A 27,855-nucleotide genomic window follows, 5' to 3' on the forward strand; every position below is an offset into this window, starting at 1 on the left:
ATGCCCGCTGTTGAGGAGTTGATCCTAGGGTGGGTCACGCATGCATGCACACACATGCATCCAGCCACCCTCATTCCCACCTACTCGAAAGGAATAGAAGAGAAAACAACCCCAATGGGCCATCCCCTCCTGTCTGCTTCTTCTACTTCTGATGATGAGAAGCTTTTTCTGCTATGGGCTTTTGGGTTCCTTTCTAAGAAGAGAAGTCAGCCAGGGCTCATGGTGGGCCACCTTGGGGTAGCCACAGAACGTAGAGGGGTGCAGTGCTGTTGGCAGGCGGGGCTTGTCTTTAAGGAGCAGCCTCACCTTGCTGCACATGCTTTCACGAGAGTTTCATTCCTTGGTTCTTCCTGTCTTTGCAGAGTTGTTGGACTGGTTGTCATGGTTGGTATTAAGAACTGCTTCATAATAAGCAATAAACATCTTCCAAACTAGAGTTTAGAACAATACCCAAGGCCATCTTGATGGGTGTGTGACCAAGGTCCCATGCTCAGTTTGATGCTCCCCTGTTGTGGGCTTGAAATTCTTAATAATGTTGAGTAAAGGCCCTCCATTTTCATTTGCATTGGGCTCTGCCCATTAGATAGTTTGTCCTGACAGTACAATACCCCAAATACTGTTAAAGAAAGTGGCTTGAAATGAGAGAACTGAAAAAATAATGTGTTTATTTCACGGCCTATCAGGGAAGGAATGATACCCTGATGGTAACATCCTAGAAGAAAAGCTGTATTGTCCAAGTCCCAGAGAATAAGGGAGAAAGTGTAGACTTCCAGAAGGGTTTTAGAGACAGGCTAAGTTTTGAGACACTCAAAGCAACAGAAGTGAAAGATCCCCCCTGCAAACACAAATCCCTTCCCCAAGAGAAAGGAGTTTTCATGATCTTTTGAAGAGCACCTAAGGAATTGGGCACTTGTTTTTGTTTTTAATAAACTTTTAATTTTATAACAGTTTTAAATGTACAGAAAAGTTGTAAAGATACTACAGGGAAGTCCCATAAACTCTGCGCCTAGTTTCCCCTATTATTAACGTCTTACATTCGTATGGCACATTTTTTACAATTAATGACCCATTCACTATTGACCCATTATTGTTACCTAAATTCACCGTTTGTTCAGATTCCCCTGGTTTTTCCCTAATGCCCTCTTCTTGCCATTCAGGGTCCCACATGACATTTAGTCATCGTGGCTCCTAAGGCTCCTCTCAGCCCCAGCTCTCAGTCACTGTCCTTATTTTTATGGCACTTTGGAGGACTGGTCAGGTGCCTTGTAGGATGTCCCTCTACTGGGGTAGGTCTGATATTTTCCTCATCATGAGTCTGGGGCTGTGGGTGTTGAGGAGGAAGACCACAGGGATGAAGTGCCATTTTCATCGTGCCACAGCCAGGGTCCCCGCTGCCAACATGATGTTTTCCTGTTGTGATGCTGACCTCGAGCACCCGGCCACAGTCATTTTCTGCTTCTCTTGGGAGACTTTTGACCCACAGGGGTTCTGCTTTTCTCTGCCAAAAGTATCTGGTACCTGCCTCATCTCTCTGCTGCTGCATGTGTTTCCTTTCATTGTAATCTCTGCCCCCTGCCCCCAGGAGTTTCCCCACTCACCCCACTTACGTTTCCTGTGATACAGGATGCAATGAGTGTTTCCAGAGCAGAGTTAACCTAGGCCCGTATCAGAGCTGCTGTGTGAGACCAAGTTCATTATAGTCTTTACACAAACCAGAACTTTATTGGAGACGTAAATTACTTTTATTTTCATTGAAAATATTTGAGATGAACTATATTAGAATCCTCACTAAGAAAATATACCCTGGACCTATAATCAGAGGAGAGGTGCTACCTATAAACAAACAAACAAACAAACAAAAAAGAACCGTAGGGTAGACTTTTGCACTGACACCTATTTTATATTTTATTATTTGCCCTGTACTATTTTGTCAACTTCCATCTCCTCTCCTGGTATTTATTAACAGATGGGCATAGCTTTCTCCCCCTCAGAGAAACTTCGAAAGAGTGAAGCACATGGCAGATTCTCTCCCAGTGAGCAGAAGGCCAGCGGATGCTCAGTGCTGAAAGACAGATAGCTTTGGGTCCTCACATGTAGGGGAGAAATATTTCCAAGGTAAATAGACTAATAATTTTTAAGATAGAATTTTTGAAGGTTGCTTTTGCATAGTGAGGTTAAAAATGTCTCAAACAGACAAGAAGGATAGAGGATACCAATTTTTCACCCTGGACCTCTGTCAGTCCCTTGCCTTCTGTTGATGTACTGTGGCCTCCCAAGTGTGTTTGACATCCTTGTAAATTCATTCTTCCTTCCTGTTCTGTTTGAGATCCCTCCAAAGTCAGGAGACACTGGTGATGTGGCTGCATCTTTCTCTGCCTCTGTGCAGCCAGGTGAGGAACAAAAAGTGCAGGGTGTCTGTCCATCCCTGCCTAGCCAACGAGTCTCTTGGGCCAAACATGCCCTTTTGTCCTCTTATATTTCATCTCTCTCCTCTCCCAGGTACAGAGGACAAATGAATATAGAAGGGTCTTCCTGGCTTGCTTGATTTTTCTGTTTGAAGAGCTTTCGCCTTGAGGGCCAATTCCTCTCCTCTGCATGATGGGCCATTTTCTTTTATCCTTTTTTGTTTTTGTTTTTTTGTTTTTTGAGACAGAGTCTCACTGTGTTGCCCACTCTGGAGTGCAGTGGTGCAATCTATAGGCATGCATCACCACGCTTGGCTAGTTTTTTGCTTTTTTTTTTTTTTTCAGAGGTGGGGTTGCACCATGTTGTCCAGTCTGGTCTCTAACTCTTGGGCTCAAGTGATCCCCCTTCCTAAAGTGCTGGGATTGCAGGCATAAACCACCCACCATGCCTGGCTTAGGGCCATTTTCTTATGAGCCCTTTGCCTTCAAGTGGATGACAGAGATGTTTTTGGTGGAAAAAAGTCAACTCCTGCCCTTCCCTGAAGTCCATGCTACTGATAACTTTAATAATAAAAGCCGAAGTTTATGCTCTTTTTCTTCCCCATCCCAGCTTAAGACAAGAAGAAAAAGATTTTTTTTCCCTCTTTTTTTCTTCCTTTTAAAATTGAGGGTGAAGTTATGAGCATAACAAAACTCTCATCTAGAAAATGTTCCCAAACCTGCAATTACTGGAGTGTGGCCACCTCATCCGGAACTCCAGGACGCATTTCCACATAATGTCCCTTTTAAAGGTTATTATCTACATCATGCCATTTCTGTTCCCCTCATCTTTTCCCACTCTCATTTCTTAGAGGCTACCTAAGGTTTCTCACCCAGAAAGAACCTTCATAATAATGAACTATACCTAAAAGCCTTTCCTAGTTAGGGGACCATTCGGGGAAGAAAATGGATAGAGTCGGAGAAGTACTTTTGAGGTGAGATAGACTAATGATTTTTCAAAGTAGATTTTTAGAAGGTTATTTTTCATGGTGGTCCTAAAAACTTCCTAAGAGGATAGCAGGGCTGTGGGATGCTGGTTTTCTCCACAGACCTGTCCCTGTCTTACCTTTTGCTTGTGAGCTTTTTATTTTGAGACAGGGTCTCGCTCTGTCACCCAGGCTGGAGTGCAGTGGTGTGATCTCGGCTCACTACAACCTCTGCCTCCCAGGTTCAAGCGATTCTCCTGCCTCAGCCTCCCAAGTAGCTGGAATTACAGGTGCCCTCCACCACGCCCAGCTAATTTTTCTATTTTTAGTAGAGACGGGGTTTCACCATGTTGGCCAGGCTGGTCTCGAGCTCTTGACCTCAGGTGTTGCATCCCAAGTGTTGGGATTATGGGCGTGAGCCGCTGTGAGCTTTGTCTGCTGAGTTTCGGGAGCTCATGGAAGTTATTCTCCTTTGAGGGCTGTCAGGCCCATCTCCATGCTTGTGATATTTGTGAGGTGCTCCCCCCATGAAGATGTCTTTATTGATGATAATTACTCATCCCAAACCACAGCCCACAGCCATCCTTGGATGTACAGCTTGTAGTGCTATAGTGCCCAGAGCTGGGAGGAGGTGATGACTGCCAGGCCTGACGTCTTCAGACTGATTTGTCTAAGCTCGGCCAGTCCCTGCCCTGCTTCCTCTTCCACCTCCCTAAAGTTGGATGGCCAGATTTTGCAAATAAAAATACAGAACTCCCAGAATACATAATTTTTTTTAGCATAAGTATGCCCTGAACATTGCATAAGACATATTTATGCTAAAAATGATTTGTTGTTCACCTGAAACTCATATGGAACCAGGCATCCATATTTTATCTGCCAACGTGTCCCTAAGGCAAAGTGGTAGAGACCTTGGACCCTCATCCTTTCTGGCATATTCCTTTCTGGGGGACTTCATCTGCTTGAAAATTTCCCAAATCTGATTTTTTCTTCTTAATCCTGATCAGTTTGGGCATTCCTGTTCATCCCTGCTCAGTCGGCCTGGGGCCCTTCTCACAGCTGGGTTGATTTCTGGGCCTTCTGTTTTTCAAACACTAAACTGGTTACCTCTGAAGAGCTGGGAAGCTGGTTTCCATCCGCCAAGTGTCCTGACCCCCCAGTTTCCTCTGGAATCAGTGCATCTCGATTTCTCTCTCTCTTCCTCTCTACTTCTCATGTGGTCTCTGCCCACCCCTCCACCTGGGGCTGCTTGGCTTAGGTAAGGCCTGGCCTTTTCAAGACCTGGGGCACTTTAGCCAAACACCCTGACCAGAGAAGAGGAGCAGCCAGTCGCCTAGACTGTCCAACCTTGACTTCGCCACAAAGGAAAGGCCATATTTGCTTTCTTTGTTTTCAAAGCTAATACATGGAAGAAGAAGGGTTAACTTTCTTTTCTCTTTGAAATTTGTGAGGGAGACAGCATCAAAGCTGCGCCCTTCTGGCTTAGAAAATACACCCAGAAGCTATAATGAGCACCGAGACAAGATCTTATATACAGGGTACATTTCTACGCTAAAACTATTTTAAATTTTATTATCCACCTCATGCTATTTCATCTCCTCTCGTCCTCTCTCCCTTGTATCTATTAGAGCCTGGGTATGGATTTCTTTCCCTGAGATAAGTTTCATAATCATGAAGCATACTTGATAGTCACACACAGCAGACACAGGGCCGGAAGAGATTCAGCAAGGAAAATGGTAGCTTTGTTTTCCTCTCTATGAGAGAAATATTGGAATATTGGAGGTAAAATGGATGACTACATTTCCCCAAATAGAAGTTTTGAAGGTTGCTTTTGCATAGAGAGGTTGAAGACTCCATGAAGTGATAGAAAGCATGTGGATATGACAATTATTTTTCTTTTGCTCCCCTCACCCAGCATCTTTGGGGTACAGGCCCACTTCCCATTTTTCTTCCCCTTTCTCCACATTGACTTTTTTTTTCTTTAATAAATTTTTATGATGGCCTGAGCGAGAAAACCAAACCAAACCCACTCCCAGCGCTTCCAGCCCTCAGGTTTTGTTGGATGTTCATGCAATTTTCTCATTATTTTTCTGTCAGTGTTCATAGAAACAGTGTAAACTACTTGATTTCAAAACCATTATGTTAGTTTACTGCATGATCATTTAAGCTTTGTATTCTTTTGTGATTTGAATTTAGTCATAACATATTTTAAAAGACAAGCCAAGAAGATTTCTCGAATACATTTTTGATGACAACTGCTTACGGTTCAAATTTTCCCCCTCCTTTCATCTTTTCTTATTTGACTTTCATTTTACATCCTTGATTTAGTTATTCTTTCTTTCTGTAGGCATTTTTTTTTTTTTTTTTTTTTTTTGAGATGGAGTCTTGCTCTGTCGCCCAGGCTGGAGTATAGTGGCATGACCTTGGCTCACTGCAACCTCTTCCTCCTGGGTTCAAGCGATTCTCCTGCCTCAGCCTCCTGAGTAGCTGGGATTACAGGCATGCACCACCACACCTGGCTAGTTTTTGTATTTTTAGTAGAGACAGCGTTTCACCACGTTGGCCAGGCTGGTCTTGAACTCCTGACCTCAGGCGATCTGCCTGCCTTGGCCTCCCAGAGTGCTGGGATTACAGGCGTGAGCCATCGCGCCCGGGCATCTGTAAGCATTTTAAGCAGACCTTGTGACTTCTATTGAGAGAAGATTCTGGGGCAGCACAGTCTTACTTCTCTAGTTTTGTCTCACTCAAGAAAATACCCAGGTAGACAGCCCTATGCTGTGGTGAACCGGTTCCTCCAGCCCCCACCCCTGCCCAAGACCACCCCCAGGGGAGGATTCAGGGAAGTGGAAGCGTGGAAGACTCTAAAGATTACTTTCTCTCTCCTTGGGGAAGGTTTGTGTATTTTTTATTCTGTTCTTCTCACCACCACCCCCACCCACCCCCCCCAGCCCCCCAGCCGCTGTCTATCCTCTGTGCGGAATTGTGTGCCTGCCACAAGATTCCCCTCCTGCGGCATTCTCCACCCCTTCTCCAGTTGGAATTTTCTGGATGCTTGACATTGTTTACACTCTTCTCCGGACAAGAGTTAAAGGCTACCTTCCATTTTCTGTGGGATCATAGACGTCCTTTCCTATATTGCTTTAGAATTGCCGGAGAGACTCCTTTCGTGAGTGGTAGAATAGAGTTCTTCAGGGAAGATGTAAAGGCTTTTTCTACACCTCAAAAATGGACTTTCTAGGCAGTTCTAATAATACATCAATTGCTGCTCTTTTAAAAACATCTAGAAATCAGATTTACTGATTGATTTGATTGGTTTGAAAATTATTTCTAGGGGCCGGGCGCGGTGGCTGACGCCTGTAATCCCAGCACTTTGGGAGACTGAGGCGGGCGGATCACGAGGTCAGGAGATGGAGACCATCCTGGCTAACACAGTGAAACCCCGTCTCTACTAAAAATACAAAAAAATTAGCTGGGCGTGGTGGCGGGCGCCTGTAGTCCCAGCTACTCCGGAGGCTGAGGCAGGAGAATGACGTGAACCCGGGAGGCAGAGCTTGCAGTGAGCCCAGATCGCGCCACTGCACTCCAGCCTGGTCGACAGAGAGAGACTCCGTCTCAAAAAAAAAAAAAAAAAATAATAATAATAATAAATAATAAAAATATTTCTAGGGAAATACTCTTCCTTTTTTATTCCCTCTCTTTCCTAAATGTTGCTTTTGTCGTCCTACCTGTATTTTCAGGTAAGCTTTTGGGTTTGTGTGTAACTCAGCTTGTAAATTTTTAATGCATTTTAACCACACTGATGAAATTTACAGGAAGATAGAGATGCTACTGTGCGTCTAGGAGATAGTTTCTGAGGTAAAAAAGAAAAAAAGTCCTATAATTTAAGTTTTATATTATAAAATAATTTCTACAGCTGGTGTGAGGACAAAAGAGAGACTTCTTAGAATTCTGTAAGAATTTGGCCCCTCTCTTCCTATTGTTCCTCCATTCCTCTTTGTTACCCCACGTCTCAGCTTCCAAGTTATATGCGACCTTGAGGTTCAAGTCTCCATGACCTCTTCATAGCAGAGCAGATCTAACTCGTGATATTTTATTCCTTGCTTTGGTCTAAAAGAACTCATAACCGGCCCCCTTTATTTATTTATTTTTTTTATCAGAACCCACAGAAACCATTGAGAGGCTTTTGCTGAAAAAAAAAATAAATGCCACTTGAGCTGCATTGCAAAGGATTGCAGTTCCCGAAGTACTCTTTCTTTTGAGGTGGAAATCTTGAGAAAAGAAGCCAAGTTGAAAGTATTTCAGTGACCTCACAGTCCACCTAGTTGAGTTTCTTTTATTAGAAACTTTTATACATTTATAAGAAACATATATAAGAAAACTTTTGTAAGAAACGTTTCTAAGAAAATGACACTTGTAAAGTAAGCCAGAAAGCATAGATTCTTGAGTAAATTTCTGTATGTGAAAGTTTTTAAAGAGTATTTTGGGCAATGTTTATTTCTTTCCTCTTTATCTCAATCCTCTTGTCTTAAACAATATTTAAGAAATGCTGTTGAATTTGGTACCTGAATAGGATTTTATATTACTGAAATATTCAAATTGACTGTTCCTCTAGTATTGTTTAGAAGAAATATCTGGGTGATAGGAAGTTTTCTACTTTCCAAATGCTTCGCTTTCCTTTACGCCACAAAAAATAAGAGAACTGAAAGAGAAGAAAAGTACAATCGCCTAAGTACTCCATGAGATAGAATATTTAAACATGTTATGAAAACAGAACAGTATTCCCCCATCGTCTTTTGCTGGTTTTCTTGTCGAATTAAGTTTTACTCGTCTGAAGTCTTGGTTTGAGCGAAGCCCTAAATGCTCCTTCAATATTTGTTGCTTCACAAAGGCTGGACTTAGAATGTTTTCTTTCCTAAGGTGATTAGAAAACCAAAATTGATGACGCCAACTCTAATATTTTCTTTCTTGTTTCTGTTTCTAGTTTGACAAGAGCCCATTCCCCCCCCACCCCCCCCAGGATTAATAAAGGAGAGAAGGGGAGATCTTTCTTCCCAGCTATTATCATTGAAATGGATCAATTTCTCCTTTTTAAGGATGCAAATCTTGAGGAAAAATGAGCTCTCTCGAATACCTTAATTATATTTCAAGAAATGGGCTGTTGTTTATGAACTCATCCAGTATTGAGAAACATTGAAAATAATCATTCAAACAGTAGATACTCTTGATTTCAATTTTGGCATTATATATTTCAGAAGGTATTTTCACTAATTATATTTTTTTCTCCTCGTATACCCTTTTGCTGTCTAAAGTTTAGATACACACTTGTGGTCTGGGCACAAATATTAACGATTGATTTTAAATATGACTTTCTACTAAATATTGTGTGGAAAAAGAAAAACAAATCTCTAAATGTGAAATCTTAAATTGATTACCTTTTATCAAAGAAATAAGATAAATGAGTACCACTAAGAAAAGTAATTTCTGAAATAAAATGTATGATTACTTTAGAAGAGACAAACTTTCAAAAAATTGCACTAGGAAAGAGAAATACCCTGGTATGGGTTGCTAGATTTTGATAAATGTATTTTTCTGCTCTTTGGATGAGTCCTTCAGCCACATCTCTCTGAGGAACCAGGGCTGAGGCTTCATCACCAAGTCAACCCTCCTTAGACGGTTTTGTGAGGTGGCATTTTAGTGATTCCTCAGGCTGGTCACCTCAGACTCTCAAAGCAGATGAAGCGCCCTGGTGGTGTGGAGATGGGATGATTCATAACCCATCTCCTCTGTGGCATTTACCACAATACCAATCATTGTGTAATTCTGTCCTATTTTTTTTTTTATCTTCAGCTACATGTGTACTACAACAAGTACATAGAATAGAGCTTCTTAATTATTAGCAATAAACCTGTATTTAACTCCAGGGCAAGGCAGGGCAGGGGATGAGGGAGACCTCTATTCTTTCTCCTTGTCTTATTTACTTTCCCTCTTACTGGAATCTCTTCTTTTGAATTCAGCACATAACTAAGGTTTTAAGTGATTGAAATATTTTAACTGGATCTTTTCCCTCACTAACATAGTTTAGGAAAATTCCTCTGAGGCTGAAGTTATCAACGCAGCTGCCTTTCATTGAAAAAATAGAAAAGCAAAGAAAACTGTTCAGACAGGTACTTTTCGAGGTAAAAGGTTTACCTAATCACGTTGAAGAGGTCAAATAGCTAAGTATTATGTGAGGATGGTGATGTAATTCTCTGAAATCAAGTAGATGAGAGTTATTTCTTCTTTTTACCCTTTGCACTTGTGTTACTCTGCCATGAGTAGACGGAGGGAGGTGGGAAGAGGCGCCCTTGGTGTTTCTTGTGCCCCATCTCTCTGTCACAAATCACCTGAAAATGTTTTCCCAAGGAGAAACAAAATGGCAGCCTGAACTTTAGGACTCCCTCATCCACTCACTCCCTCCTTGTTTCTCTGACTAGAACTAATGGCTCTGTACCATGATTTTTCCTGTAAGAATTAATAGGGAGATATTCTTTTCCTAAAGCCATTAGTTAAGTAATATTGCTTACAGAATTGCTGAAACAGGATAACATCTCCTTCCCCAGGGTGTAAATCTTAAGAAATGATGAGGCAATTGCTTAATCACATAAATTATATCCCAAAGCCTGAACTTTTCTCTCTACAATTTTCATTTAGAGTTAAGAAAGTTTGAAATTAATGATCCATAAAGTAGATTCTCCTGATTCAATTTTGGCACTGAAGAATGCAAATAATATTAACAATTTTTTCCCTTCATTTAGTTTTCTTTCTTCCTCGCAATTTATCCTTTCTTTATTTTAGAGCATTCTCTTCTTGTCTCGGTATGATTAAAGTTTTGACTTACCAAAAGATTTTAAGCATACTTTTCCCACTAAAAATGTTTTTTTGGAGAAAATGGTAAGTGAAGTGTTCTTCAACTGATTGCCTTTCATCAAAGAGAAGACGAATGAGAACCATAGAGAAAAGTGGTTTCTGGGAAAAAAAAAAAGAGATTTAAAATTATTACTCAGAGAGGCAAAGTTTCAAAAAAAATAGGATAGTACAGAAATACTCTAGATTTGGCTAGAGGTGGAAAAAATATACTTTTCTCTTCCTTTCATGAATCTCTCAGTTTTTCTGTGCCTGAAAAACTAAATTTTAGTTACTGGTGTGTGAGGATTTATCTCTGTCTTTCAGCAACCTGTTCTGATCTTCTGGTAAGAGGACTGACTTGACTTTTAGTTTTGCCTGAGCATATTCAGGTATAATACACTTTGGGGGTTTTCCTCATTATTTTGAGTCTGAATTTTAGAACCAATATGATTATGTGTCTCTTATTTTTCTTTCCAACTGATAACGCAATATCATGTTTGTTGCAAAAAAGAAAGCAGCATTGACTTATCCAAGGAAAGCCTGACAACTTCCAGCCACACTGCCCCTGAGGCCACCAGAGGTAGGTTGGCACACATCCTTCTACATCTTTCTCCACTCACAAACAAATACAGACACCTTTTGTTGTTGTTTTTTACACAAAGGCTCATACCAGATGTAGTAATCGGCAATTCTTTTCTTCTTAATATGTTTTGTACATAACTCTAGGCCGATATGTATATAGATTGTTTTAATAGTGGCATACAATCTCCTAGTTTGGATGTACTACTATTATCTATTCATCCCTTCCTTTACTGATGGATGTTTATGTTGATGCCTATTGTTTTTCCTACCACAGCTATTGCTGCAGTACACATTCTTGCCTGATTTCCCACAGAGCGACTGCTGGATCAATGGTTTTATACTTATTTATTTCACCTTATAAGATACCACCAAATTACTTTTCAAAAACAGATTTACTCTCCCATCAATATTTTTAACAGTATTTTTAAAAAGAAACTTTGCTTCAGCAAGAGAGCAAACAAAGCCATGGTGAAGCTTTGCTATCAGAGTGGGCAGCGCATGTGAGTTTCTTAAATAACAAGAGGTCACCACCAACCGGCCTCTCATTAGCAAATTCAGGCCACAGATGTATTGGGTAGCACAATGCTACTGTCATTTTGAAAACTAATTAGTTATGAATGTTTGAAAGCATGTGAAATACAGATTTCGATTTTTCTCCTGAAAAACAGATCTGGTGAGCTGGACCCTCCAGACTTCATTGTTTCAGTTGGCTGGAGTTAGGGGTTAGCCGCCCCTGGGGCCTGGGCTTGCTGTTTGGCCATCCCCAGGCAGGCACCCGAATTAGCAATTTGTCTGGCTCCTGTAGCATTTGAGTTTGTGATCTTTGGTTTAAACTAGGGTTTCTCAACCTGGGCACTGCTGACATTTGGCGACACTCCATTCTTTGTTGCAGTGTGGGATGTGTAGCAGGGTCACTGGTCTCCACCCACAACATGCCAGGAGCATCCCCTCCACTCCAAGTCAGGACCACCCAAAATTTCTCCAGACATCACCCTTGCTTCGGAACCACTGGTTTTTAACAAACCCACAAAATGCATTTTCCTCAGTCAATTTTGAAATAAACTTTTCAAAGACTGTTCCTGGGCAGTTTTCATTATTTCATTTGATTAAGGAACACTGTTGAATTCTGTACACGACCAAGATTTAAAGTCACTGAAATGTTTCATATCAGTCCCATTCACTGAGTTTGGAGAAAGTATCTGAGAGGAAAAAGTGATCAAAACATGTTCCTTTCATCTCAGGAACAGAAATGGAGAGACGACGGCGATTACAGATGGTTTCTGAAGTAAAACCGTTACCTAATTACACACACATGAAAGATACAATTTCTAAATACTGTATGAAGAGGGTTGAATACATCTCTGGCACAAAGTAGACATTGGCTTTGTTCACTTTGGTTTTCTTCAGTGGTTTCTTTTGTTTGTTCATCACGGGCCTGAGCGAGCTCACCTCTCCCTCTGCAGTCTCTCTCCTTGGGCTCACATAATCCTCCTCTGAAGGGATTTCTGAGGTATTTGGAGCCAGCAAGAGGCTGGGGATGGGTCTGGGGGTCTTTCCAGAGCCCTCTTTCTCTGTGCCTTCACTCTCCTTCTCTGACAGGACTTCCGACATATTTTCTCTTTAGAATTAATGGAGAAACATTCTTTCCCCAAAGCTATTAAGTCATAGTGCTCTGAAATTGCTGAAACAGAATAATTTCTCCTTCATTCTAGGGTGTAAATCTTGAGGAAAGATGAGAAGCTGTTTCAGGTATATCGATAATGTCCCAGGGAAGAGACCCGCATAGACAATTTTCATTTAGCAACAAGAAACTTTTAAAAGAATGATACACAAAGCAGATCAGCCAGTTTCTGTTTTGGCTTTCAATCTTTCAAATGGCATTTTCTCTTTTATCGTCTTTTTTCCTTCTCCAATTTCATAATCCTATTTTCACTCTGTATTTTAGGGGCACACTCTTGATGTCTGGACATGACAGAATTTTTAAAGCAAAATTTTAAACACCGCTTTGCACTGAATTCAGGATTTCTGCGAGGGGAGGGTGGTTATCTTGATTGCCTTTCATCAAAGAAATAGAAAAGAGATGAGAATTACTAAGAAAAATGGTTGTTGAAATAAAAGATTTGTTTATGATTACTTAGAGGCAAACTTTCAAAAGATTGCATTAGGATAGTGCAGAAATACCCGAGGCTGTACTTGATAAATCCATCTTTCTGGTCCTCTCCCACAACCCTCCCTGCCTGTGCAGCTGAAGTCGGGGCTGCTTCTCACTGCACACCGCCCACTGACTTCTGATTATTTTTTGATTGGCATTGACATCCAAAGTCTCCCATTCTCTCTGCCTGAGAGGAATAAAACCTCTTTCTTCCATCATTTTTAGCCATTTTTTTGGTAAAGAGGCTTCATAAACAAAAAATGTAATAGGATTGCAGAAACAAATGAATTTACTGTCAAAGAAACTTTAGCATAACGTCAGGTATGCAACAGAGACTTAAGGAAAATTGGTTGAATAATTACATGAATAGATGATTCAGACTTAGAAAGCCATCCAGGACAGGGGCGATGTCAGATAATTTACTGTGCGCAGTTTTGCTCTTTTCCATAGATACAGGTGGGGTTGGGGTCCTATTTCATGGCCACCTAGCACCTTCGTGCTTTTTCTTTCATGCTATTTACTACATTTGCTTGGTGAATTTTTTATATAATTATTTGCTTACTGAATTTCTCCCCCACTGAACTATAATTATCATGTGGGTGTGTCTGCCTCGTTTTCCAGGGAACAAATGCCCTGTGTTTAGCATAGTTCTTGGCACGGTTGTTGGTTGTGCTTGGTGCTCAGTAAATATTTAGGCTCAATAACATAGGCTCGAAAACAGGCTTAAAAATATTTGAATAAATAACTGTCCACAAAGTGGTTACTTTTAGAGATCTGCCCAGCTTTCTTTAAGTAATTGCTAGCACATTGTGGATCTTTTCATTCCAGGGATGCTTCTAAACAATTTAATCATGGATCAATTAATAGTCTAGGAAATTACTCCTGTATTCTTGTTTATATTTGCGGCTTGCTTAGGAGGTTGATTTTGTAGACTCATTTTCAGCCCTTTTTAAAAATAATAATTCAGTCTTTGGAATCCACATTCATGGAGTTTTGGTGTATTGGGACAAACCAAAAGAAATATATCAAATTACTTACATTTTTAGTTAATGATATTTGAGCAATGCATTTATAGCATTTTAATAAGGCCTAGACATTAGGCAGCTGGAAGAAGGTTTGGCATTAAAGATGTCTACAGTTATGTTGTAAGTTTCATCATGTTGTTCATTTATTTAATTTTCTTTCTAAGTATTTTATAGTTTCCTGTAGCGTTTTCAAGATGGCCACACTTAAAATTGCTGTAACACTTTAAGTGGCCTCTTCCTCTAAATGTGGTCTGGCAATTATTCCTGAGGGAAATTATTAAAAACACAGCCTTTAATCAGAGAAAGAACAGCACGGCACAGAGAGCTGTGATGAGAGATGGTCTCTCTAATAAGAGTCATATAACTGTGTAAGAGCGATTGAATTTCTGAAGATTGCATTAAGACAGTGGAGTCTGTAATTTCTGAAGATGTAGGAAGTGATTCATATAGTGTGATGCTGAAGCCTCAATGGAATCACATTCTGTGATTTAAAATTTGGCCAGGGAACTACTTACTTTTTGAAAAGGGTCATTCATTTAAAAGCAAGTTAGTGTCCTTCCTCAATAATCCAAATCAGTTTAACACACTTCAGTGACATTATTTGAGCATTTTTCACAATTATTAAAGATAATTCACTTTTCTCTGTAGACTGTAGGGTCAAAAACAAATTAGATCAGTGGATTTTCTTCCTTTACTTTCATAGATGAGTCAGAAGTTATTGGTCAAATGTGCACATGACCTTTCTGCTTAAGCTTAAAAACCAAAACAACCTGTTGGGAAGACATTTGGCCAATCTGATTATTTTCTCTACACTAATTGGTTTTACTTCTTCATTGAATTGAATGAATTGCATGGTTGTTTTGTCACTGTGGGGACAGAGCTTAATTCACTTAGAGTGAGCACTTGTGCTTGGTGAACGATGAGGCTAAGGAAATGCATATCATCACCATTAATTTTTGGTAATTTTTCATGGGTGAGAATGAAAACGTATCTTGAATCCACCCCTTTTTTCCCTTTCTAATTCTGGTGCCCTAGTCAAGCCATCTCATCTGGCCCCTAGATTATCCTAGTAAGCTTGTAACTGTTTTTCCCACCTCTCCTCACCTCTCTCCTGAGTTTGGCTTCAAAATTTAAACTTCTTACCACAGTCACTTGTATCCCACAAGATCTGAGTCCCTGTTGACTTCCCCGCTGTCATCTTGCCCCTGCGCCTTCATCCACGACTGTCCTTCCACATTGGCCCCCCATGGGTCTCTTGCTCCCGCAAGCTGCTTTCCCCTTTAAGGTCTCTGTATTGTTCCTTCTTTCGTCTAGAACATCCTTCGTGGACTTGTTCTTTCTCACTCTGAAGGTCTCATTTCTGATGTCGCCTTTCTGAGAAGTCTTCCTTGACTATATAAAACAGTCATCCCCAGCTACTGTTTGGATTAAGCCCCCTCGATACTCTCTTTACTACCCCCTGCTTATCGTGAGTCTATAGTATGCTCCCCTCCATTTCTCATTAGTGCCTGGAATAGCCTCCTGTTAATCGTTACTGCCTGTAATACTCTCATTTTCACTCTCGGTAATATCCCTGTCCTCGATTTATTTCCTTTGCGACCCCATCACAATAGGCATCTGCTTCCTTGTCTTTGCTTCTCTCTCCCCATTACAGTAGAAGCTCTTGAGGGCCAGCGCCACCTTTGTTTTGTTCTTCTCGGACTCTTCAAGGTGGAGCATGGTGCCTGGGTCATTGAAGGGGCCCAGGATGTGGTTGTTGAACAGGTGAATGGAGTACCAAAAGCTTGGTTCTGTGCCATTAGATTACCCGAGTACACAGGAGGGTCAAGGAAAGATTGTGTGGAAGAAAAAAGCATTGCTATCTTTCCCAAACTGTGCACTTCTCTACGGATTTTCAAAGTTGATTTGCTCAGGATTAGCACACTTGGTAATCTAGTAACTTACCCCTTGAGATATAAGAAGTGGAACTGTTCTTTTGGTTTAAGATGGAGGATGGAACACATTTATTTACCTCGACTTTTCTCTAACAACCCACAAGAGGTTAGTAATTAAAGGTGTTTGTAATGTATAAGCTCACAAGGAGAAACGACTTGGAGAATAAATGATGCCACCAGTTTGAAAACTGGAGTGCAGAGTCTGAACGGGAACTGATGTAGCTGACCCCAAGGAATGGAATCCTGATTTAACAGTGGGAAGACTCCCCACAACTCAGACATTCATGGTACCAGGTGTGGCTGAAAACAAGATTGATTGAAAGACTAAGAAGCAATCAGACTTCATTCCCACCCCGTTTCTACTTCTCAGAGCTTGGTAACTTCCCTCACCCTTGGAGAAGACTAGGGGCTTAGTCTCTGGACAGCATACAAAATGCTGGGGGACACTTGGCATAATTATTTCAGCAGGGGAGTGAGGGGACTAGACTGAAAATGGGGTTTGAGCAAATGTGAATACTGCATATGAGCCCCCAGAATCTCTTTTCTAATTTTGACTCCAGAATGCCGGCAGCCTGGCTTCTATTTTCCAGTCAGGAGACCCGAGGACTCTTCTTGTAGAAGCTGACCAGTACACGTGGAGACCTGCAGATAACTACTTGAGGGTTCCCACTTAAACAGGGCAACCACATAACCTAGCAGTAGGGCCCATGGTTGACAGATTGCACTTGTAAAGAACACCAAGTCAGCTTTTTTGTGCCCATTTCCTAAACATAAGCAGCTAAGATTGCTGTATTTCTCAGGAAAGCCACTAACCTAAAGACAGAAATAAAAACAAACCAATGGAAACAAAGGAACTTGGAAGAGGGACTATGTAGGGGGAGGCAAACTTCAACAACGACAACAACAACAACAACCCATTATTAACATTGCCGGGGGTAAAAGAGAGGATGTTAGAGCCATGAAGTAAGAACAGGATGCTATAAAAAAAGAACATGGGAAAGAACTCTTAGAAATTAAAAGCATAATAGCAGAAATAGAAACTCATTGGAATATAAAGTTGAGGAAATTCCCCCAAAAGTGAAACAAAAAGACCAAGAAATAGAACATCAGAGCGAAAAGATAACAAAAATAGAAGATTATACCAGGAGATCCAATAACCCAATAAGGGCAGTTCTAGAAAGAGAGAGAAGACAAAATAGACGGGAAAACAATCAGAAATAACAGGTAAGTTCAAGAGTTATATTGTACAATGTGGTAACTATAGTTAATAACAATGTTTTGTATTCTTAAAAATTGCTCAGAGTATAAGTGTTCTTGCCAAAAAAAGATAAGCCTATGGGCTAATTCATACGTTATTAATAATAAGCTAATTTGGCTAACCTACAATGTGTATATATTTCAAAACAATGCATTGTACATGAGGAAGGAAAAGGAAATAAAGAAAAACAGAACCACATTTTTCTAAAACCTGAGGACATGATTCAGATTGAAAGAATTGATTGAGTGCCCAGACAATGAATGAAGATAGACTCAGGCTGTGGTGACACCAGAAATAAAGAAGAGCCTTGGGATTCCAGAGAGTGACATACAAAAAGATTTCATCCAAGGCATCATGAGTCATAAATCATATTGTCTCCAGACTTTTCAACAACTAGAACACAATAGAGCCATGTCTGCAACCCCAAAGGGAAATGATTTCTGATTTCAAATGTCATACCCAGCCAAGCTACCAATTACATCTAAAGAGTTATACTTCATGTACCCTTTCTCATGAAACTACTAGAAGTTTTGTGTTAGGAAAGCAGGAGTGTAAACCAAGAAAAAAGAAGTTGTAGAGGTTCAGGAACCAGGAAAGAGGTGAAAAGAATCAGCACAGAGGGATGAAGGGAGACCCCAGGGGCACAGCCATGCTGTAGAGAAACATGGTCCACTTGGAGCAAATCAGAAAGTTTCAAGGAAACATTTCTCACAGAATGAAATGAAATCTCAGACAGTTGGAGAGGTGGATGGAAAATGATTTTAGAAATAAGTCCATAGAAAACTCAGCAAAATTTTTAAAAAGCAAAATCATCATTAATTCCAGGGAAAGCAGTTTTTGCGAGAAAGGCAAAATAATCATGTATACTACAAGATTCAGTGCTGACAGGTATTCTCCTAAACATAATAATATAAACATGGGATATTCACCTAAATGAAAACAGGCCATAGGGGTTAGAGAACTGTTGAGAAGATAGAGAGGTGGAATGTGTGCTTATGTGGGGGGTCATGAAGTTTGAAGACAAGGAGAGCTGAAAGAAGAGGGAAACCCTCCTCTCTCCCCATGAGAAGTCACAGCTACTGCTTCCACAAGATGTAGTTCTATAACAATGTTATTAGACATGAAGGAGATAAAAGTCAAAAGACTCCTGAATGGGAAAAGATGGATGGGTTGGCAGGGGTTGCTGTTTTTCTTAATACACAGTTAGGCTTGACTTTTCAGACTGCACATGTGTACCTTTCATCAAAATAAAAGCAAATTTAAAAGTGGGTCTAGTGCTTCCTCTCTAGTGACACAGTCGTTTTAAGATATTTCTTTGATCTCGTGTCATGATGGAACCTGCCCTCTCTGAAATTTGGTGATCCTCTTGACTGGTATGCCAGGTCATCAGTGCGGGTGAAGGATGAGGGAAAGACAGGTACGAGAAGTGCTGTTTTGTGGATATTGTCAGGGCCCTTCTTTCCTTCCACAATCACAACAATAACCACCACAACAAAACAACAGCATCACAAAAGCCAACCTCATCCCTTGCTGCCCAGCACTCTAGTGGGAATTAAGACATGGTTTATATTTCTAGGTTTCCACCATGCATTGAGTGAAACGTCTATTCTGATTGCTTGGTAGTATGCCAGAGAATTCAAGCTGATCTAAAATTTACCTAAACAGACGTGACCAGGAATACAACTCTGATGAGAAGAAGCAACATGAAATATATATATATTTTATGATATGTATCATTCAGGGATTTTTCTACTTTGAGAATTGGTTTTGCCATTTCCTTCCTTCATAGAGTGGATATATTTTATTTGACCAAATGTGAATTGGTTGGAGATAAATTGAGTTCTTGCGCACACCCTGTGAGATGAGGGTTAAGGAGCTCAGAGGCGATCAAGAAGTCATGGACAACCTCCCAGGAAATTACGCTTTGCTAATTTTATAATTCCGGTCATATGTAAATGTGCCTCTCCCCTTTCAGGTCTGAATCTACAAGAGGAGCCATCTTGTGCCAACTCAGAATCACCTCCTTGTTGTGGGAAGGAAGAGAAGAAGGAAGGTGACTGCAGACAAACCTCAGGAACCCTCTCTCTTGGTACAAGTTCAAGAACTGTCAGGGAAATGGACAAACGCACTGTGAAGGTGGGCCTGATGATTTTGAGCTGCCTCTACCTATTCCTGGTCTAGATTTATAGCCCTGCTTGTTCTTGCTGCTCATGTTCAGCGTGGCAGAACTTGCTCGGATCACCTTATGAAGATTCACGGCACAGAAAGCCCATTAAGGCAAACAAATAACTCAAAACATTCTGTATTGAGTGAGCAGCTTTGGTAGTGCAAACATTGGGATGATTTCTGGTGGTTTCTTTAAAAAAACCCAAGTATGTTATTACTGCACACCTGAATAGAGAGATGGCTGACAGATGCCACTGCAACATGAAGCCCCCCCAGACAGATTGTGGGGCTGCGTGTTGAAAACCACTAAAATACGTATCCAGACCACACTTGGAAAAACACTCATCTGGAAAAAAAAACAAAAAAAAACTAAAACAAAACCCTTCAATACACAGTCCTATAAAATAGTACATCCGCTTCATGAGCGGTAGTGACTTAAAAAAGGAAGCTGAGAACTGTTCAGATAATTGAGCGGTTTTGTTTTTCACAAAGCCAGATAAAAGCACAGGATCTCAGCAACCTATTTTGTATGAATCAGGAGCTTTATTCGAGTTAATGCACCAATTAGTTATTAATGGAAACTTATTGAGGGCGTCATATTGAAGTTCACGCTTGGTAAAGAATCATTAAGACCTCAAGACCTGTTTTCATTGAGGACCACATTTCTGACCACATTTTTCTTTGTACCAATTAACCCTCCCCCCCCCCCATTTTTTTCCTTTGCACTTTGTTGCAGGATATTTCTCCATCTGCTGGTGAGCACGGTGACTGTATTACCCACAGCACTGCTGCCACATCAGGATTATCTCTGCAATCTGACACCTGCCTGGCAGTGGTTAATGACGCGCCTCTACCCCCTGGCAAAGGTCTTGACCTTGGGTTGCTGGAGACTCAGCTGCTGGCCTCCCAGGATCCAGTCTCAACAGATCCCAAACCATGCATTTTCTCAGATGCTCAAAGGCCATCTTCCTTTGGGTCCAAAGGAACTTTTCCCCGCCATGACATTTCTACCTCTGCGGCTGCCATTCGTATTTCTCTGCCAGTGAGAACAGATCACATAGCCCAGGAAATTCACAGTGCTGAACCACGAGACCACAGCCAGACTGCAGGGAGGACTCTGACATCAAGCTCCCCAGACAGCAAAGCCACAGAAGAAGGCAGAGCACAGACCCTCTTGCCAGGGAGACCTTCATCTGGACAAAGAATTTCAGATTCGGTTCCACTGGGGTCAACTGAAAAAACTCATCTTGAAATACAAGCTTCAGGACCAAGTTCAGCTAGTTCACACCACAAGGAAGGGAGACACAAGACGTTTTGTCCTTCCAGAGGCCAGTATGGGTGTGGGGAAATGACTGTCCTCTGCCCCTCTTTAGGAAGTGACGGTAGGAAACATCAGGTATCTGAATTAATCATTCAGAAAGATTCTGTGGTTCCTTCTAAGCCAGAGCAGCCCATAGAAATTCCTGAAGCCCCTTCTAAATCCCTCAAGAAGAGGAGTCTGGAAGGAATGAGAAAGCAAACTCGAGTAGAGTTCAGTGACACCAGCAGCGACGATGAAGACCGATTAGTTATAGAAATATGAAGCTTCCAGAGAAACATGGTGTCTTTGGTCAAAGACTGTTGACGCTTCACAAGTAAATGTTGTTAGGCTGGCGGAAGAACTAAACTCTATCTGTGAAACACCTACAGATGAGGAAAGCCATTTTGAGTTATTTACAAGCCAACTTCAACCAACTTCTGACCCCCAACTCAGCTGCAGCATTCCCCAGCTCCCCTTGGGAGTGCTCTACTCATCTTCAAATGGTGCCAGGCAGGGCAGACATGGCAAGGAAGCAAACTCTGCAAATGGTCAACGTGCACAGTGACTGGGCCTTGACTCCCAGCCTCGACTTCTGCACCTGTCCCCCACTGCCTCTCTGCAATCAAATGGCACTAACCAAGAAAGCCACAATCAACACATTTCTGTACAAGTGGGCCCCACACAGTCAAGGCAACTGGCTTTCTCCATTAGTAAACTGAGGGTTTGCTTCCAAGGTGGAGAGAATACTTGGGATAATTGGAGTAGCTTGACAAAGAGACGGGGGTGTGAACTGGGCACAAAGATACTTCTGTTCATTTTGGAGACAAAATTCAGATACATTAAAAAACCGAAGCTTGTTCAGAGTAATTCATGTCCTTAGTGGAGTTGTAAATACACTTCAAAATGCCTATGATCCGGTGATATGCTGATTACTTTTAAATGTTGCACAAATGGTCAATGCTTATTTATGGTCAGATGATGCAAGTACATGCTCTTGTGCCTGGTGCCTTTGCTGTGGAGATCTCTGAGACTGTTGGTTTTTCTAGTTCTTGCAAAGGAACATTGTGTTAAAAGTTAATAGAACTGTCTCTCTGTAATGAGTCATTTTTTGAGAGGGAAAAATTCACTTATTTTCCTCTGATTCTTTTTGTCATATTGTGCTCTGAGCAATTTCAATTAGAGGGTTACATTTTAGTAATCTGTACAGCTTAAACTGATGCCTGCTCATCGTGACGGGAGCCTTTTAGATTTCCTTCAGAAGCTTCAAGGTACAAAACTAATTGGAGTTTTGACGCTGTTTTACATCTCAGTAATTTTATTTTCGGGGCTTAGTGTTACTTTGCTGTCAAATTAAATCAGCCTCTGTATTGTGCACATCAGAACTGCACAGATAAAATTCCCCAATATTCCAAGCCGGTGCACCCCTGTGCAGAAGAAAACAGCAGATCTACGTCAGCCAGCCCAGGGGGCAAAGCCTCAGCTCCACTGCCTTCCTCTCCCCCTCCTTGCATGGGAGAGGAGAAACTTAAAGAGGTTTACATTGCTGCATTTCAATAAAATTTTATACTTGCTTTTGGTATGATTTTGTACAATTTGAAATTTGTAGCTGAGCTCTTTTGGTTTAACTTTGATGTAATGATGTTCATATGACATCTTGTACTTCAGAGACACAGCAGCAATGCAGAGCATCTCACACATATGAATACACTTTAGTCAGTCTGTGCCTGTGACTAAGTATGGTCAAATTTCAAGTATCTTCATGTGAATTTTCCAATTTTGGTGTTTTTCATAGAAAACTTCAATGCCAGACCAGCTTCCCTGGTTACTTAGCATATATTTGTGACCATTTCATATGCACTCATAAATATCCAAGGATTTCAGGCCCAGCCAAGAAAAACATAAGAAGGGAGGTAAAAAGGATGTTGGACATTCACTTAGTGTACTTTTTAAACCCAACAAAAGCGATGTGGTGATTATCTCCCTTTTCGAATGATTCATGCCACTGTAATGAGAGAGGCAGTGTAGGCAAATGGTCTGAGCCTTGGATGGAGATTGAAGTCCTGACTGTAGCTGGGAAATCTTGGTTAAGAGTCTTTCTGTACCTTAGTTTCCCTAAGTGAGAATAAGAGAGTTGGACAAGATGAATGTATCTCCAGGTTCCAATTTTTCTGAGAATGGTTGATAGAGAAGTTGCTCTCTCCTTAAAATGCTTGGACTCAATGGCTTGAAGATATTCCCCATGGGGAACCATTGCCACAGAGGCCTTGCATGCAAGAAGTTTGGGTGGGGACAGTGAGGAACTGAAACACAAACACCTTCCACCAATTATTGCTGTGAAGAACCTGAGCCTGAAGAAGCTCCATCTAATTTTTTCCCCAGAGTTCCAGATTTTAGGGTGCAATCATCCAGCCTATACATGTGGCTCATAGTTCAGAAAATTAAAAGCAAAACCAGAACTCTCCAGTAGGAATGGAGAAAACCTATCTGTAGGCTGAACTGGCTCCTTTGTCTTAGGAGGCACTGGTCAGGGGAAAAAAACTGTCTTCCAGACCCCTCCTTTCTGGGTGGCTACTGTGGAATCAACGGGGTCACCGGCTGTAAATCAGTAAGTCATAGCTCCAAACAGCACCAACTTCAGGATAATGGTGGAAGCTCTGTCCCTCTAGGAGCCACTGTTGCCAGCTGTCACATCCCAACCTAGGTCGAATATGGCAGAATATTGATTTCATCTCTAACTCCCTGTATCTCTTACAAACGTAAAGCAGGTAGCCAAACCACCTTGCTTCCCTGGGCTTTGCCTAGTGGCTGGCAATGTTTACAAGTGTACCTTACTTTATAGCAACATGAATTTGTGAAAAAGCTGTATGTCAATGGATTTTTTAAAAATTAAAAATGTGTTTTGAATGACCCTAAGGGATCTGGCTCTTAAAAAGCATCCTAAGGTAAAGATTTTTTTAAAATGAACAATCTTTTTATAAAGCAATGAACAATCTCTGAGTTTATAAATCTTAATTTTCCTATGGGTCTTCTTAAAGTGAAATACAATTATAAGAATACATTTTAAGGGTAACATCAACAGCCTAGAACCCAGTTTGGGTTACTAAGAATAAAATGTCAGTATTATCAATTGATAACTACCACAGGTTTCTACTCTGCAAGTGTGTACTGCATGATGGTTAAGGAAAACCAAATTTATTTTAGAACAAAGCAAACCAGAGTTTAAAGATCAGGGATTTCCTTCTTTCCCCAGTGCTAATTTTCCCAGTGTTAATTTTATTCTATCTTTAGGTAAGGGTCTTAACCAACTGATGCCTCAGTTTCTTCCACAGAGAATAGTTAGAGGGATGCTGTCATGAACTAAGGAAAAGGGCACTGAACTTTTTTTTGCCAATCTCAAAAGTGACATTTCCCCATGATTTTAAAGACTCACCAGGTTTCTCTCTCCACCTGTACCTACACCCAGCTAGATCTTGTCGTTAAAGATGCATGGAGGGAAGAGCTTTCAATCCTTCCCTCCTTGGCAGCCTACATCGTTAAGTGACTCAAAGTCATGTGATTTTTTGTGGACAACTGGAATCCTCCTTCTTGTAAAACACATTGAAAAACAGCTCATCTCTCCTGTTAGGCTTAACCCTTGAAATTTGAGACAAAGCTAATAACCCCTTTGGTTCACATCTCACAGTAACCAGGAGAACCTATGGTTCGTTTGCCAAGTGATTAAAAAAAAAGATGGAGGAGGGTGTCTCTGAATTTTAATGAAAACACTGCCAATAGCATGGTGGGTAACCTAGGGCAAGTCAGACTTTTTCTTCCTGAAATCACTCTTCTAAAGCTGAGACCGGAAGAGGAACCTTGCAGAAGTGCACTGTGACCACAGTTCTTAGCATGAAAGGTAAACAATTTGCAGTCGCATGCCAAAAAGTATTTCCTTGCATTTACATTCATTACTTAGAATGATCACATTATTCATTTTTTTCCCCAGCACAGAAATTTGCATTTTGCACAAAATTTGCCTGGTGCAGCAGATCTTTATAGTTATGGAAACTGTCATCATTATCGGAATGTGCTGCTGTTCAACTCCCCAGACATAATTTAATATGGTGAGGAGAATATGACCTGCCTGGCTCTATGGGTGATCATATTTCTACTACTGCAGCAAGCTGGACTTGTGTATTTTTCCTCACTTCAGTTGTTATTCCCATAGTTCATGTAGGGAGGCACTTTGGCTTTTGAAACACTACATTTCTCAATACTTAAGCACAATTTATTGCCCTTATTTTTCAGAACCCATTAAATATAAGGGTCAGAACCTAGAAAATCTTATGTGCTGAATTTCTTCCCTGTATGATTCTTTTCATCCATGCTTTGCACTTATGTAGGAATATACATAATTTGGTCTGAAGAAGTATAGGAACAGTTGAGCACATTACTTCACCATTGGAAGAATAGGAACCAGGGAAAAACATCAGCCTCTGCCACTTGGAGCACTAGAGGATTACGGAATGTCTTGTACATGCAGTCAACTGTTCAGGATTTACTACTCAATTGGTTGTTCACAATCAGGGAAATGATTGGCTTCTTGGTTGTTTGTTGAACTTTCTTTATATGGTTAAATTATTTTGTTTTGATAAAAATAAAACTTAAAATGCAAATGTCTCAAGTGATTTGTTAGCATTTTAACCAAAACCCCTGCAAATCATATCCTTTACGAATTGGACATCTGATTATTCCTAATCATTGACCCAATGCCTCGTTGGCCACGTTGGTATCCCATTCCACTCAACAAAGGGATTAGGTCATGTCAAATGATCTCACTTCCTTGTGGTGCTTCCTTTTCACGCATAGCTTGTTTGTCATTATCTGCCATATTTTATGGTCTGTAACTTAGGAATCTGGTTGTAGATTCTTAAATGTAGTGAAACTTTGAAGCCACAGGAGGGCACGAGCCACAGCGAAACAATCCAGAATCTTTTTCCCTTGGATTTGATGCTTTCTGGACATTTAGCACGTTTAGCATTATTCATTAACAGAGAAAACGTCCTTAAATCAAAATCATAGCTTCTTATGAAGGTGATTTATGTACTCCTTGCAAGAATAAGTAGACTTACTTTCACAGCCCAACACAACATTATTAGTCTATTTGCATACCTCTTGAAGACACTTGAAGTCAGTGGGGCACAGTTCATTCGAGGGAAAAGTGGGATTGAGGACATGGAAGGAACAGATATACTAATTGATGGCTCTTAATAGCTTTTTTCCAAACTCATCAAACTGTAGTCGCCATTATTATAATTAATCTATTTGTTCCAAACTTCAGTCATTTGAGAACCATCTTAATGCTTTTTGCCATATGTATCAAGATGCCACATGTGGGTATATTTTTTACTTAATACTTTTATTTAAATTATCTCTGTGTTGAAGAAGCAATTATTGCCCTAAGCAATAATGTCTATGAAAACTTGTTGAATTTTCTAGTTAAGTATATTTTCAAATATGCATTAAAATGTAGTAAAACTATTAAAAATTGTTCGTGTGCCAGTTAAATATCATCTTCATATTACCAGTGGTCTACCCAGTGCACTTGGGTAAACGTCGAGCTAACCTAAACAGTATGTTTGCTGTTAGGTTTTCTAGTTATTCTAGCTTCTATTAAGCAGACCTTTGTCTCCATTTTTTCTCCAAGACAATAGAACTGGTGACCACAAATAGAATTGTGGGATTATTGGGCAAGTTTCTCTGGTCAAACTGTAGAGTTAAATAACTGACATTTCAAATCAAAGGATTTTGGTCTCAAAGGAATAATCACATAATGTTTTGTTGCATAAATATGTTTTTTTGTTTGTTTGTTTGTTTTGGTGTTTTGAGTGTTGGCTGATTAGTTGGTGAGTGCAGAATAATGTATAGGAATGTATAGTTAGGAATTCATGCCCAACGAGAAGCACTGACATAAGTTCTGCTGAAATAACTGCTTCCATACTTCTAAATGTGAGGGAAATGGATTCGGCTGTACTAAGAACCACAGAGAGCAATTTTCAAGTCTCCTTAGTGTCAGCTTGTTGATCTTTGGGCTGTGTACGCAGAAAGAATTGCTCAGTGGCGTCTGGGACCTTTGCTTCCAGCGGTGACAGACACAGTCTGCCTTCAGTTTCCTTCAGTTTCTGCCAGAGGCAAATTCAACAGCCTCTACCATTGAGCATCTTGGGATTAGTCCATGGTTATTTTAGCCCAGAAATAGGTGAATTATTTTTCTGTGTAAGGTATGAGTGAATGGATATCTCATTCCTATTGGGAATGAGAGGTTTTGTACCTGCAGCACCTGGGAAAGAGTGGCCCAGTTCTGTCTGTGGCCACAGAGATCTGGTTGCTTTCTGTGTGTATATTGTGTGCAATGGGGTATTAACGCAGCATGATTGAGGCTTCTTGGCTCCATCATACATGAAAGGCCAGATATCTAGCCTTGCTTTTTCTACGTGATGTGTAAACCACAAATGCGAATACTCTAGTTGGACATATTTGCCTGAAGGAACCCTCCTTACACACACACACACGCACACACACACACACACACAGAGAACATATTGAAAACTTCCTCAAAAGTCCTCCCCTTGTTAAAATAACTGGGTGGACTAGGGCCAATGAGTTAGGAAATGAGATGACTATGTATATGGCCCAAAAGGGAGCTCCCTGGAGGCAGAGCCCATGGTGTCTTTATCTTGGTTTTCTTAGCTGCTGGAAGAGTGCCTGGCTCATAGCAGGCATTAGTGCACTTTTGCTGAGTAACAAATGAAAATGGCTCACCGAGAGTATACAGGGAAGAAAGAAAGAGTCTAAGATAAATATAAATAATATAGCCCAACCCCTTCCTTTTTTTTTTTTTTTTTAGATGGAGTCTCACTCTGTTGCCCCAGGCTGGAGTGCAGTGGTGTGATCTCGGCTCACTGCAACCTCCACCTCCCCGGTTCAAGCAATTCTTCTGCCTCAACCTCCCGAGTAGCTGAGATTACAGGTACACGCCACCACACCAGGCTAATTTTTGTATTTTCAGTAGAGACAGGGTTTCACCATGTCCTTAAACCAAAATCATAGCTTCTTATGAAGGTGATTTATGTACTTCTTGCAGGAATAGGTAGACTTACAGCCCAACACAATATTATTAGTCTATTTACATACCTCTTGAAGACAC

At 40.8% G+C, this 27,855-nt stretch overlaps 1 protein-coding gene across 1 annotated transcript in view; it reads left to right on the forward strand.

Annotated features, from left to right (window-relative positions):
- The window catches only part of ZNF831 (zinc finger protein 831), a 94,635-nt gene extending 69,311 nt beyond the window's left edge, over positions 1-25,324 (forward strand). Inside the window, exons 5-6 of the mRNA XM_054468243.1 lie at positions 19,182-19,342; positions 20,109-25,324. Coding sequence (XP_054324218.1) covers positions 19,182-19,342; positions 20,109-20,954 — 1,007 coding nt within the window. The 3' untranslated portion in view covers positions 20,955-25,324. The remainder of the gene's footprint in view (positions 1-19,181; positions 19,343-20,108) is intronic.
- Positions 25,325-27,855: the final 2,531 nt, after the last annotated feature.

Source organism: Pongo pygmaeus, chromosome 21 (assembly GCF_028885625.2).
Source record: "Pongo pygmaeus isolate AG05252 chromosome 21, NHGRI_mPonPyg2-v2.0_pri, whole genome shotgun sequence".
Taxonomy (NCBI): Eukaryota; Metazoa; Chordata; class Mammalia; order Primates; family Hominidae; genus Pongo; species Pongo pygmaeus.